Here is a 12,128-nt window from a genome sequence, read left to right on the forward strand (position 1 = left end):
AGGGAAAGCACCTCTTGGTGGGTTTTTGGGGCTTCTTTGGTCCAGCCAGTACCTTTTCATTTTTCCCAGCTTTCACACACTTTCTGTGTAGAAACTGCAGCTTTTTCTCTCCGTAACAAAACCCAACGGTGCCTGTAGCCTGCAGGAGGATGCTTGCAGGGGTTGCAATGTGGCTGAGATGCAGCCAAGCACCTCAGAAGCAGAGCACCTTCCTTGCACAGTTTTGTGCTTAAATAAATTCTGCCTGCTCAAACTCCAACGGGATTTAGAGTCGTGGCAGGACCAGTGTGGTTATGACGGTCAGTATTTATAGGAGTGCAAGGGATCATTGTTGCTAAAATAGCAATTGATAGTAATAGAACTGGTGTGATGAGTTATTCAGCTTTTTTTTTAACGGAGTGTTTTCCATGCCAAAAGCTCTGTTATTGCCCGTCCCTCGCAAGGGAGGAGAAGGTACAGCCACCGCACCGCGCGCGGGAGTTCCCGTTGTCTGATTTTATTACAGTTTTTGTCCTTTCGGGGAGAAGCCGCCCCGCCTGCGCGGTGCCCACCCCCTCCCCGGCCAGGACCGACCCCGCCACACCGCGCGGTGGGCGCAGGGGAGGAGACGCCACCGCGGCGAGGAGCGCAGCCGGCTGGCAGGGCGCTCGCAGGGGGTGGCAAGGCGCTCGCAGGGGGTGGCAGGGCGCTCGCAGGGGGCTCGCAGGGGGCGGCGGCTCCCGGCCCACCGGGCTCACCCCCGGGACGCGGCGCGGGCGCTGCGGGACGCGCGGGCCGCGGGGACGCGCCGCAAACTTTAGCGGCGGGGGGCGGCGGGGCCGAGCCCGCCCCGAGCGCCCCCTCCCCGCCCCGCCCGCCCCCTCCGCACCCTCCCCGCGCCGGCGGGGCGGGCCGGGGGCGCCGAGGGGCGGAGCGGCCCCGCCGGGCGGCGGCGGCGCCGAGCCGGGACGCGGCGCCGGGCTCCGCACCCCGCGGAGCGGCGGGGAGCGGCCCAGCCCGGCCCAGCCCCGGAGCCATGCCGCTGCCGTGCCGGGGCTGGACGCTGGCGCTGCTCACGCTGCTCGTCGGTTTCCTCATCTTCGCCGATATCTCGGAGATCGAGGAGGAGAGCGGGTAAATCCCCCGTCCCCGCGCGGAGGAAGGGGCGCGGAGCGGAGCCGTGCTGGGGACCGGGGAGGAGGCGGTGGCGGCGGCGGAGGGGGCGGGCGCCCGGACAGTTTCTTTGTCTCCGGCTCTCCCGGTTTTTGCCGTGCCCAAGTGGGAAGGGAGCGCGCTGCGCTCCCGCGCAGCTCCGCGGGGCCGGTGGCAGCCCCGGGCGGGACCGCCCCGCCGCCGGGCAGGACGGGGCAGGATGGGGCACGGAGCCGGGGGGCAGCCGCGCCGGGCCGGGCAGGGCTGCGGGAACAGGTACCTCTCCCGCCAGAGACGCGGTGGTACCCGTCCGAGTAGGGATGCTGGAGCAGGTACCGGTCCCTTTAGGGATGCTGAGATACCTGTCCGGATAGGGATGCCGGAGCAGGTACCGCCCCGTTACCGACACTGAGGCACTGGTCCGGGTGAGAATGCTGGAGCAGGTACCACTCCCTTTACAGGCACTGAGGTACCAGTCCGGGCAGAGATGCTGGAGCAGGTACCGCTCCCATTAGAGATGTGGAGGTACTGGTCCTTTTAGAGAGGCTGAGGTACCAATCCAGGGATTCTCGATGAGGTACAGGTCTGGGTAGGGATGCTGGAGTGGGTACTCGTCTGATTAGAAATGTTGGAGCAGATCCTGGTCTGGAGAGAGGGATTTTGGCACAGGCAGTGCTCAGGTGCTGATGGACACATGGAGCAGGTCCCTAAGTGGGCTCTTGGTGTGCGTGGTCTGCTGGACAGAGATGCTGAAGCAAGTTGCAGCTCACGGGGCTTAGGTGCCACTGCTGGTCCAGATGGGTGCGGTGGAGAGGGCACCAGCTGATGGGAGTCATGGATAATGGACCAGTCTGCAGGTGGATAAGGGACCAGTCTGTGGGATGGGAGAGATTGAGCAGGGATCAGTTGGGTGGGGGTGATGGACCAGAGAGCTTAACCCATTGGTGTGTCCCTGTGGGATGCATTAGGGGCTTCATAGCCACCCCTTACTGATCACTGTCATGGTCGGTGTTTACCTGCAGGTGCCATGTATGGCAGGGGCTAAAGCAGCCCCTCAGTCTGAGGAACAACACCCTTTCCACCCCATAAACCCCATCTCTTGAGGTCTGCTTGGAAACTTAGGGGATGAAAAGAACAAATGGAGAGAGGAGGGTCTGCATTAACTTAAGGAACTTGCTACAGCAATTAATTTTAGTAATGAGGTGTGCACTTGGGGTGCCCAAATGACACAAAGGTCTTTCTGTTTGGGACCAGCTGGTTTTGCCCACTGTGTTACACCAAAGCAAACAGCTTGATGAAATGATACATAAAATGCAGTAGTGCTTGTTTATTGTTTCATTGTTCTGTTATACTGGGTGCCACAGGCAAGAAGTGCTTAAAGATCAGTAGTCTTGTCCAGAAACATCCAGCACCAGACTGTAGGTTACCACGGTAGATGAATTGTTGCTCTGCGATGAGCTGGCACTATCTATATAATAATAAAGGAAATTAAAATCTTCTGATGCATCCTCCCCATTGGACAGGCTGCTCTGATCCCCTTGCTTTCTTCCCATCTCCTTTTCCAGCTTCTATTCTTTCTTCTGTCTCCTCACCTATCTGCTAGATCTACCCACTAGAACTTGCTGTGCCCTTCTTGAAAATCTATTCTGTTTTGTTACTTACTTGTCCTGTTTTTCACCCTGGTTCATTAGGGATTCCCAGTATTGTGTCTTTTTTCTCCTCTCTTTTCTGTACATTGTATGGAAATTGGCTGTTTGCTGGCTGCTTATCTCCAAACCCTGGCATCTGAGTTTGTTGCTGTAGTTCCTCCAAGGAAGTACTGCCAAGCGGTGCGGCGGCAGAGACGGCAACAGGGTCAGATGAGTTCTGTAGGAACAGCGAGCAGCTTGTTCCACACAGCATTCAGAAATGGTAGTGCAGGAGGGAACTGGCGGAGGAGAGGAGCACCCTGCATCCAGGGGGTGAAGGAGAGCCCTGCATCCCTTGCCCTCTGATACACATGAGCGCCAGACCTTTCACACATCAGTGCCCACATCAGCCGTGCTTCCCATGCAGGGATGAACAGAGCAAAGGTGGGATCCTGCTGTATTAATTATATATCACTTAATCATGAAGTCGGGCAAACTGAACCTTTCTCTTGCTTTGTCCTCTCCCACACACTCCCCATTGCATCTCTGGAGCGCTTTGGGTTTGATGAGCTCCTGCATCCCAAACATAGTAAGGGACCAAACAAAGCTCACCTTGTACAGAAGCCTGGCACAAAGGGCACTTCATCCTTGTGTGCTGCCATGGTGCCAGGAATGGTGAACACGATGCTCCAACCTGGCTGAAATGGATTGCTGGGGTGACATGAAAAAACAGAGTGTCTGCAGTAGGTCAGGGGATGACAGAGGGTTTTCAACTTTGGGAGCCACGTAATAGCATTTTTTGTTAACAGGTCCTGTAGGTAAAGGGAACTGTGTGACAGCAAAAATGCACAGCAGTGTAGAGAAGGGACCCTTCCAAAGTTTTCCAGGAGCTCTCTGTGTGTCCAGGAGGGAACAGCTCCTCTCTGTGAGGTTTGGGAGATGCTGTAAATTTGTGCAGCTTTCCCCCACACCAGGAATATTCGGCTGTTGGATTGTGTGGCTCAGCATCCTCCTTCACAACCCCACAGACCTTCGCTTTGGTCAGTGCAGCAGGGAAGGAAGGAGCTGCCCAGCTGTCCCCTGGCAGGCTCGTGGCTCTGAGGGGGGCTGGGAAACACAGGCAGGTGCCACTCTTTTCTTCTTTTTCCTTGGCATCAAAACACTCTCTAATTACTGTGAGGAGCGAACAGCTTGCCCACTTCCACACGTACCCTGCCCCCTGCCTGTGATTTGGATTGTCTTTGGAAGAACGTACCTCGTACGGGTGGCAGCAGGGTGGGAGGGGGCAGATTTCTCTCACCTACAAACACTGAGAAATTTCCCAAAGAAAACGCAGAATGTTCATTAGGTAAAAGGTAAGAGAGTATATTATACTACTGGCAAAAGGACAAAAAACCCAAAGCCATGCTGTTTCTCTGGACAATAAGTTCCCCGCATCGCAGGTGAAGGGAGGTAGGAGCTGAGGGCAGCTGGAGCTGCTCTGCCTGCCAAAGGCTTCTGAGAAAGATGTTTGTGCCCTACACAGTCCCATCTCACTCCTCTAGACATCCTTATACCACCTCCCACAGCCAGGAGATGCTGAAACAAAGAGGTGTTTGGGGCAAGGATGAAAATTCAGCAGTTTGTTGCTCCTGATGCTGCGTCGCTCTTGCTTAGCCTGTTCCTGTGCTCGGGTTTTGCCCCTGCTACATCCTTGTCTGTGTCTGGACGTGTCACCTATGGGTGTGTGGCTCGGGTCTCGTGCCCGGCAAAGCTGTGGCATGCCGGTGGGATGCCGGTGGGATGCTGGTGGGATGCTGGTAGGATGCTGGCGGGCAGAGACACGCTCGCCCCGCTCGCCAGCCTGTGCTGCACCGTGAAGTATTGCTGTGGTGAGTGGTCTTGGCACTTTGTTTCCGAACAGCCACCTGGTTCCGGGCTGCTGAACTTTTCCTGCAGCCCGGTGGCGCCTGTGCTTCCATGCACCGCTCCCGCTCTTTGTCTCGCTGGAAGGAAACAAAAGACACGCTCCCGTCTGTCTTGGGGAGCGCTGATGCCATCGCAGCCATTTCTTCATCCGCACCGGGATAGGGGAGCGGGACGGACTTGTCCCCGCAGAGGAAAACAAAGGGCTTGGCATCGAGTGGGGTGATTATTGCCGGTGATGAGGAGGAAAATTCTGCTCCGGTTTAAGGGGATTCTCTTTGTTATTCTGCGCCTGCTATTGCAGTTCTGCAGGGGTCCGGCTGTGTCCTGATTGTCTGTAGAGGGAGCTGGTGACCCGCTGCCACCAGGTGACTTCTCGAATTAGCGTCTGAGCCATCTTAGGGAGCACTTGACACTTGGTAATGGGTTGGTCTTAATATGAGTCAACCTTTTCCCTGCTAGCCCAGACCACATGCCTTTCCATCCTGATTACAAGAGGAGTTATATTCTGCTCTCTCTAAGTGACGAATTGGAGGCTCTGATATTGCTGGCCTGCCTGCCTGGGAGCTTGTCAGTAAATTGGCACTTTCTCCTCATGTGCCCTTTTCTAAGGCCTGCCTTTCAAAGGCTCGGGAAGAGAGATTTTGTGTCCTTTATGGAGGCTGCTGCGCTTGCTATGAGCGGTCTGTAGCGGGCTGTAGTCGTAATGCTCCTTGTCAGGGCTGGTCCATGGGGTGTAAATGTCCTGCTTACATCTTCCAGGCTGTGATTTACTGCTCCTAGCCCAGAGTTAGTCTAAGACTTGCTCTCCACCAGAAAGTTTTGCTGGAGAAAGTGCTGCATTCTATCAACAAGAGCTTTTGTGCGCTCACACAGTGGGTGTGCACAAGCCAACAATTGTCCAGGTTAGGCTGGAGGAGGAATAGCTTTCCGCAGGACAGGAGCCCCCAGACATCCTGGAAGTATTCATATAAATGGAGCCAAAGGAGACCTTTGTACTCCTTGGGTATGGTAGGGCTCTAATAAAAGCTCCCTGACACATCAGGCTGGAAAATAAAAGCAATGTTGGAGCACTGATTTGAGTAACAAAATACTCAGGGTAGGCTTTGATTGCAAGTCTTCTGACAATAACCGGAGCACAAGCAGCCCATTTCAGGTTGGCTGTGCTCCCCATGAAACACTCCCTCACCTCCTGCTGCCCTGCAGGAGCAGGGCAGGCTGCCACAAAGACATATCCAAACCTCTGTTCTCCTGCCTGGAGCAGGCTGAAGGAGATGAATGTCCACAGCTTGTTTGCTTAAGCTAAGCTCTGAGGGAATGTCAGGAGCAGTGGTACCTGCAGGGACGGCTGGGAGCAGCAGGATGGGAAGCACTCACAGACCCCCAAGCAAGCCAGTGGAACAAAAAGAAAACCCAGTGCTGGGAGCATAACCTAAGGGATTTCAGGTGCATCTGTTGAAAAATTACTTCTCAGTCCAGTTGTGTGTAGCAGCTTGTAAGACCACCAAGGAGGGAATTTCTGAGCTTGCTGGTGAGGAGCGCTGTGGCAGGAGGATGCAAATCACCAGCCAGCCCATCTTGGATGCAGTACTGCTGTAGCCAGGCCAGTTCATGCGACCAGAGCAGTGAAGACAACAAAGCAGTTCCCAGAAGTGCTTCAAGTTTCCTTTTTGTGTCCCACCTCTAACCCTGCAAGTGCACAATTCCAGTTGGGAATGCAGAGGAAGCCCTTCTGTCCCAGCAGAGAGCAAGGAGCTGTGAGTGTTGGCTCGTTTAGCGAAGGCTTGTTGAGCAGCTAACGGTGAGTTCAGCGATTCAGCCTCAGCAGTGCCGGCGCTGCTCCTCTGTGCAATGCCAGCCAAGCCCTGGGACCTCGGCCAGCAGTGACACAGCAGATCCTGCCACTGCCACCACCCCTCCCAGCCTTTCCCAGGCATCACCAGCCCCCCCAGCCTTTCCCAGGCATGGGCGAACTCAAGGGGTCAGTTTTCTCTCTCGTGGCAGATGGGCTTTTGATCTTCCAGGAGAAGTATTTAACAGGAGTGCCTTTATCTTTCCTTGAGCTTTCAGGCTGTCCTAATGATAAGACAAGAGGAAATGGCCTCAAGTAGCACCAGAGGAGGTTTAGATTGGGTAGTAGGAAAAAGTTCTTCACGGAGAGGTCTGACAAGCATTGGCACTGGCTGCCCAGGGAAGTGGTGGAGTCATGATTCCTGGAGGTATTTAAAAGATGTGTAGCTGTTGCTCTTAGGAACATGGTTTTGTGCTGGACTTGGCAGTGTTGGGTTAATTGTTGCACTCCATGATCTTAAAGGATATTTTTAATCTATATGATTCTATAATTCTGTGATTCTACAGGTATTTTGCTTTTTCATCCTTGAGAATAGCATTACTTAAATACATCCACAGGCACAGTTGCTGTAAAAACCAGTTGTTCCAAACCAGACTACTTCTAATTGCCTCCTTCATTTGTTTTCCCTGGGCCTGGGTCATCCTCAGCAGCAAGAAATAAGCCCAAAGTACAACATTAGACAGTAATTATTTTGCCATTTCTCTGGTTTCCATCCCCAGTTGCCTCAGGAAACAAGGAAGTTCCCTGACAAAGTAAATTCACTGGAGGTGCAGAGTTTCAGGTGTCCTCCAGCAAACACCATGGCAGAGTTGGTGTCAGCTGCTCAGTCCCTCACAATGCAATAGAAAAAGAAAGAAAAATGAAAAGAAAAAAAGAAGAGTATCTTTACAGTTCCTTTTTCTTCACATTTGTACTGTAAATCCTTGTCTTGGCAGGCAGCAGCCTTGATGGTGGTGGCAGCCTTGGGAGATGCATCTTCATCAACAGCAGCAGCACTGGCTCCAATTGGGAAGTGAAAGGGCTGAGCCAAGGCAATGGGCACAGCACTGCTGAAACCTGCCAGGGCAGTGACAGTGGTGTGGGCTGAGAGCTCTTTCCAAACTTAAGTCTGAATACTTCTTGCTACTGCAAATCAAGTCCTTGTTATTGCATGCAGAAACCCCCTGGGAATATCCCAGACAAACACAAACCCCACCCCAGGCTCATGTCTGCATGCTGAGCACGCTGTCCCTCCCTGAGCAGCGCTCTTCACAGGCAGGGCTGCTTTGAAAAGCACATTTTGTCACAGTTTTGAAGTGCTCTCAAGGCATCCTCAGTCAAACAGCATCCCAGTGGGCTCCAGGTATCACCTGTGTGTCTGGCAGCTCTGAATCCAAGGATGGTTCTTACTCTGTGACCTGACACCTCCAGCCCAGGCTTTGCCAGCACCTTCAGGAATATCAGAAGTTTATATGAAGTCTGATAAACTCACTGATACATGAATATCAGTGAGTTTATCAGAACTCATGTGTTAATTAAACTTCTTACTGCTGCCTGGATTTCCATGGTGTAGCTTTGTGAGCAGGGGAGGAGAGAGGAGGTCAAGCTCTGAAAACACTATGGGCTCTTCAATATTTGTCAACTTGACATTATGATCTGGGATCTACATCCCTCTGAAGGCCCTGGGACTGCTCCGTTGCTGGTTGTGGGGTGTAGCTCTCACCCAAGCACTCCCAGCCCTTTTTGTGTAGGCACCAGATGTTGTTTTGAGGATGCTCATACAGAAGAACTGCACCAGGAGGATGTCTCTGCCCAGGAGAGGTCCTCAGCATCCACATCAACAGTGAAAGAAGATACCACATGAGACCTTCAGTATTCCAGTATGCTGCACAGAGCACTGGGAAAAGAGATGAGAGGGCTGTAGGAGGATAAGCCCAAGGGCCCACAGCCCCATGTGATAATGTTTCATGTTGTACCATTTCCCAAGGTATGTGGCATCCAAGATGCTGCAGGAGCCACTGGGATTTCTGGCTTTTGGGACACAGATGCTCAGGGTGACAGGTTCTGCTGAAAGACTGATGCCCTGCTGTTTGTGTTCCCTGAGAGCTCTGCTCTGTTAGAAAAAATTATCTCAGGACAAATGTGTAGTGTAGACATGTTTTGTAAGGAGTGAGGCTTTTGTCTCAGCTACTTCCTGGGTCTTCCCTGGGCTCTTGGGGTTTTTACCTTCTCCCTTCCAGAAGGGAAATAAATTACACGAACATGCACAAAATACACAAACACACGCACTGCCCAGTCCCAAGCCCCTCACTGCATCCTTTTTGCCTGCTTCAGTGTCTGTTTCTTTGCTGGCTATTTCATTAACACAGCCAGAGAAAAAGAGCTGATGCCAGGAGTAATGTTTTAAAGATGAAGTAGGGAATAAGGTCCTGCCAGTATGCAGGGTGGGGAGAAGAGAAGTGTCTGACATTTGAGCCCTGTGAGCATGTGAATATTTTGTCCTTAGAGCAGTGATAAAACAAGAGCTTCTTGAGGTGATTGAGTCAGGACATGCTGACATTATGGCAAATGCATGTGGATGTGAGAGCTTGCACTCCACAGGTGCGAGAGGCACTTTTCTGCTTCAGGAAAAGCACAAACTGGGCTGGGCCCAGAGCTCAAGGCAGGGACAGGGATTTGGTTATCCCAGTGCAGAATGACCCCCAGCAGTGTCCTGGTGACAGGCTGCCACGGGCATCCCTCCCATTGCCTCGTGTCCAACCATTGTCAGAGCTGCACTGTTCCTGCTGATTTGTCACTGGTTTTGTCTCATAAGTGTTTCAGACTAATTGGCATACTCCTTATTAAGCAATAGCTGTCTGTTTGCAAACTCATGTGTCTTCATTCCATTGTGTCCTCAGCAGACACTTGCAGTGATTACACACCGTGACTTGCAGCCAGACAGAGATGTCAGGGTCAAACCCTGCTCACATTTACTCAGGAGCTGATGTGGAGCCACTGTCACCACCTGACAGGCAGGGATGCTGAGCACCCCCGACCTTCCCATCCTGTTGTGGTCCCAGGAAGGAGCCTGCAGGATGGGTGATGTTGTAGAGGTGGGGTTGGGGTGTGGGAGGAGGTGACCAAATTTACAGGGCTGCTTTGCATGGGACTGACAAATCTGCATTTCCCATGACAAATGGCATGAGCAACAGTGAGGCCATTGGCTGGTGCCTTACTGGTGCTTGCTGGAAGATGCTGCACTGCCAGGCTGGCTGCACCTCATGTACCAGACCTGCACTGGGACCCCAGCTGGACCAGGTGGTGCTTCTGAAAGCCATAATATGGGCACACTTTCCCAAATGTGATTGTATGACTCGGTAGAATTAAGCTTGGAACACTAAAAATGGCACCTGATATTTAGGAAGTTTTTGACACTTGGGCTGCCAAGCTGTGACAATATAATCAAGTGAGATTTTTTAAACACATGGAAGTGCGATTTCGAACATCTCATCGAGATGTATTGCAGGATCTTCCATCCTAGCAGACAACTGCTTTAGAAATGTCTTCCCAGTTAATCCCTTTGCTCACCTGGGGAGTGTGGGTACCACAGCTACCACTCAGCAACCACCACTTCTCTTCATCACAGTCTCCTCCACATCCTGGGATGAAAGCCTCCAAAGACACTGGTGAAATGTTACAGGAATGATCTGTAAGGGTCTGATGTCCCAGCTTCCCCCAGTGTGTTATGAGATGGGATGCAGGAAAGTGAGATAATGCTGGATCCCGGAAGAGCGGCGTTCCTGGAGGGGGGAGCAGTGCCAGGAGACTGAGTGCAGGATCTCAAGGTTCAGAAATTCATCTCTGATCCCATCGCTTCTCATCTAGCTTTGGCCTTTGTTTCTGATTTGCAAGTTGATTTACATGTGGGGCTAACCAGCCCTTCCTCTTTGAATTTGTCTCTCTTGGAACAGCAGAGCATTTGATGGTTTTGGGTGGATTTTGACCTAAACCCCACAGTAACCACTTGAGTGTCTAGTGAGAAGCCCACAAGGGGACTTAGCAATGAATGTGTCCTTTTTCCATCTTTTCAGCCACACCTTGATGTGCTGATGGAAAGCCAGGACACAAAACCCAAGGAATCCTGGTTCGTATTCTGGCCTTGGTTTCTTCTCACTTTGGGCTCCTGGGATACCTTTGCTTGTCCACCCTGCAGGGTAGGGCTGGACAGGTTGGCATTTGGAAGCCAATTATTTCTCTTTCACAGACAACTTGGAAATGTGACAGTTTTTCCCCAAAAGCCCTGAAATGCGTTTGCTGCTGTGCTGCTCTCAAGACAAACCCTGAATTTCAGGGAAGGGGAAGGGAGGATTGAAGCCTGTGTCCTGATCCATATTTCACAGCACTGTGAGCATCAGCAGGAACAGATCTATAAAGTTTGGGAGGAGGAAAGCCATCTATATCTTCATTTCCAGTGGCTGGGCAGTGTATCCTTTTCCCCAGAACTGTTAGTTGCAGTGACTGGGTTGCTGGCCACAACACAGGATCCTGCAGAGGGGCTGTGAACATCCTGCTCTGCATCCCCTCCACACTTGGCTGCCTCAGGGAGAGCCCCTGGGTTGGGAGGACAGTGGGTGGTCTCCAGCCAGGCCTGGCATCATGCTCATGTGCTCCTCAGATAGAAAACAGCAATTCTGATCTTGAGGAAAACATCAGAGCAGTCTTTAAAAAGCAAAGTAAATATAGGTGGTAATTTTTTTTTTTTTTAATAGATACAGACTGCCTTAATGGGCACAGTCTGCAGCCATCTTAGGAGACTATTGGCTGCCTCTGCTTCTTGGCCCAGTGAAACCTTTGCAGATCAATTCCCATGGTCCCCTGGGTCCTCTCACCCAGCAAGAGCCATACCCGCTCTCAGCAGGTAAAGAGCAGCATTTTAAAGAGGACAGGTCTTCTGGAAGCTCACAGTGCCTGCTTCTGGCTTGTGGAACTCATTTTTTGGTGTTAAGGGCCAAGCTGCTTCACCCCCAGTGTCCCAGCTGTAAAACAAGGATCATAAAATGCACCTAACATAAAAGCAGGTTGTGAAAACCTAATTAGTAGGTGTTAATCTTTTGAACCCCTCAGGTAAAAATTGCAGCACTCTGAACTCTCTTCCTGAGGAATTCAGGTGGATAAATTCAGCTTAATAATCCCCCAAGGGACTATTACCTAACTTTTATGTGGAGGAGAGAGAGGAGGAGGACTTGGGTTGCCCAAGGTCAGGAAGAGGAAGAGGTTTTGTTCTACCAGGAATGAGCTTCACAAATGTGGTTAAATGGAGGAGGGTTGGAACGAGATGATCTTTAAGGTCCTTTTCAACCCACATCATTCTACAGTCTATGAAGGGGGTGGTTGGGTATGGCTGAAATTTCCAGTTAGTTCCTGTCTCTTGTGCCCGCTTCTTGTGCCTGCCACAAAGGCTGGGGGGAAGCAGGACTTGGGGGTGGGCATTGAAAATACCCATGGAAAACACATTTTCTAATTTGTGAGCCTGGGAACATGGACACGTGAAGTCTGCTCTTAAGAGATCCGCTCGCCCAACGAGGCTCTGTGACCTACTTGTTCAGTCAAAGCAGCTTTGATTTCACGTGTCGAAATTGCTCGAAGCGAGA

The 12,128-nt window shown here is 52.0% G+C and overlaps 1 protein-coding gene across 3 annotated transcripts in view; it reads left to right on the top strand.

Annotated features, from left to right (window-relative positions):
- The first annotated feature begins 939 nt into the window (after positions 1-939).
- ST8SIA2 (ST8 alpha-N-acetyl-neuraminide alpha-2,8-sialyltransferase 2) overlaps positions 940-12,128 on the top strand; it is a 31,636-nt gene continuing 20,447 nt past the window's right edge. For 2 of the 3 annotated variants that reach the window (XM_039557892.1, XM_039557893.1), the window contains exon 1: positions 940-1,113. In XM_039557892.1, the coding sequence (XP_039413826.1) occupies positions 1,016-1,113 (98 nt within the window). In that variant the 5' untranslated portion in view covers positions 940-1,015. Of the gene's footprint in view, positions 1,114-10,571; positions 10,622-12,128 lie in introns of those variants that run through there. The other variant, XM_010391017.4, reaches the window with a different exon arrangement.

Source organism: Corvus cornix, chromosome 10 (assembly GCF_000738735.6).
Source record: "Corvus cornix cornix isolate S_Up_H32 chromosome 10, ASM73873v5, whole genome shotgun sequence".
Classification (NCBI taxonomy): domain Eukaryota; kingdom Metazoa; phylum Chordata; class Aves; order Passeriformes; family Corvidae; genus Corvus; species Corvus cornix.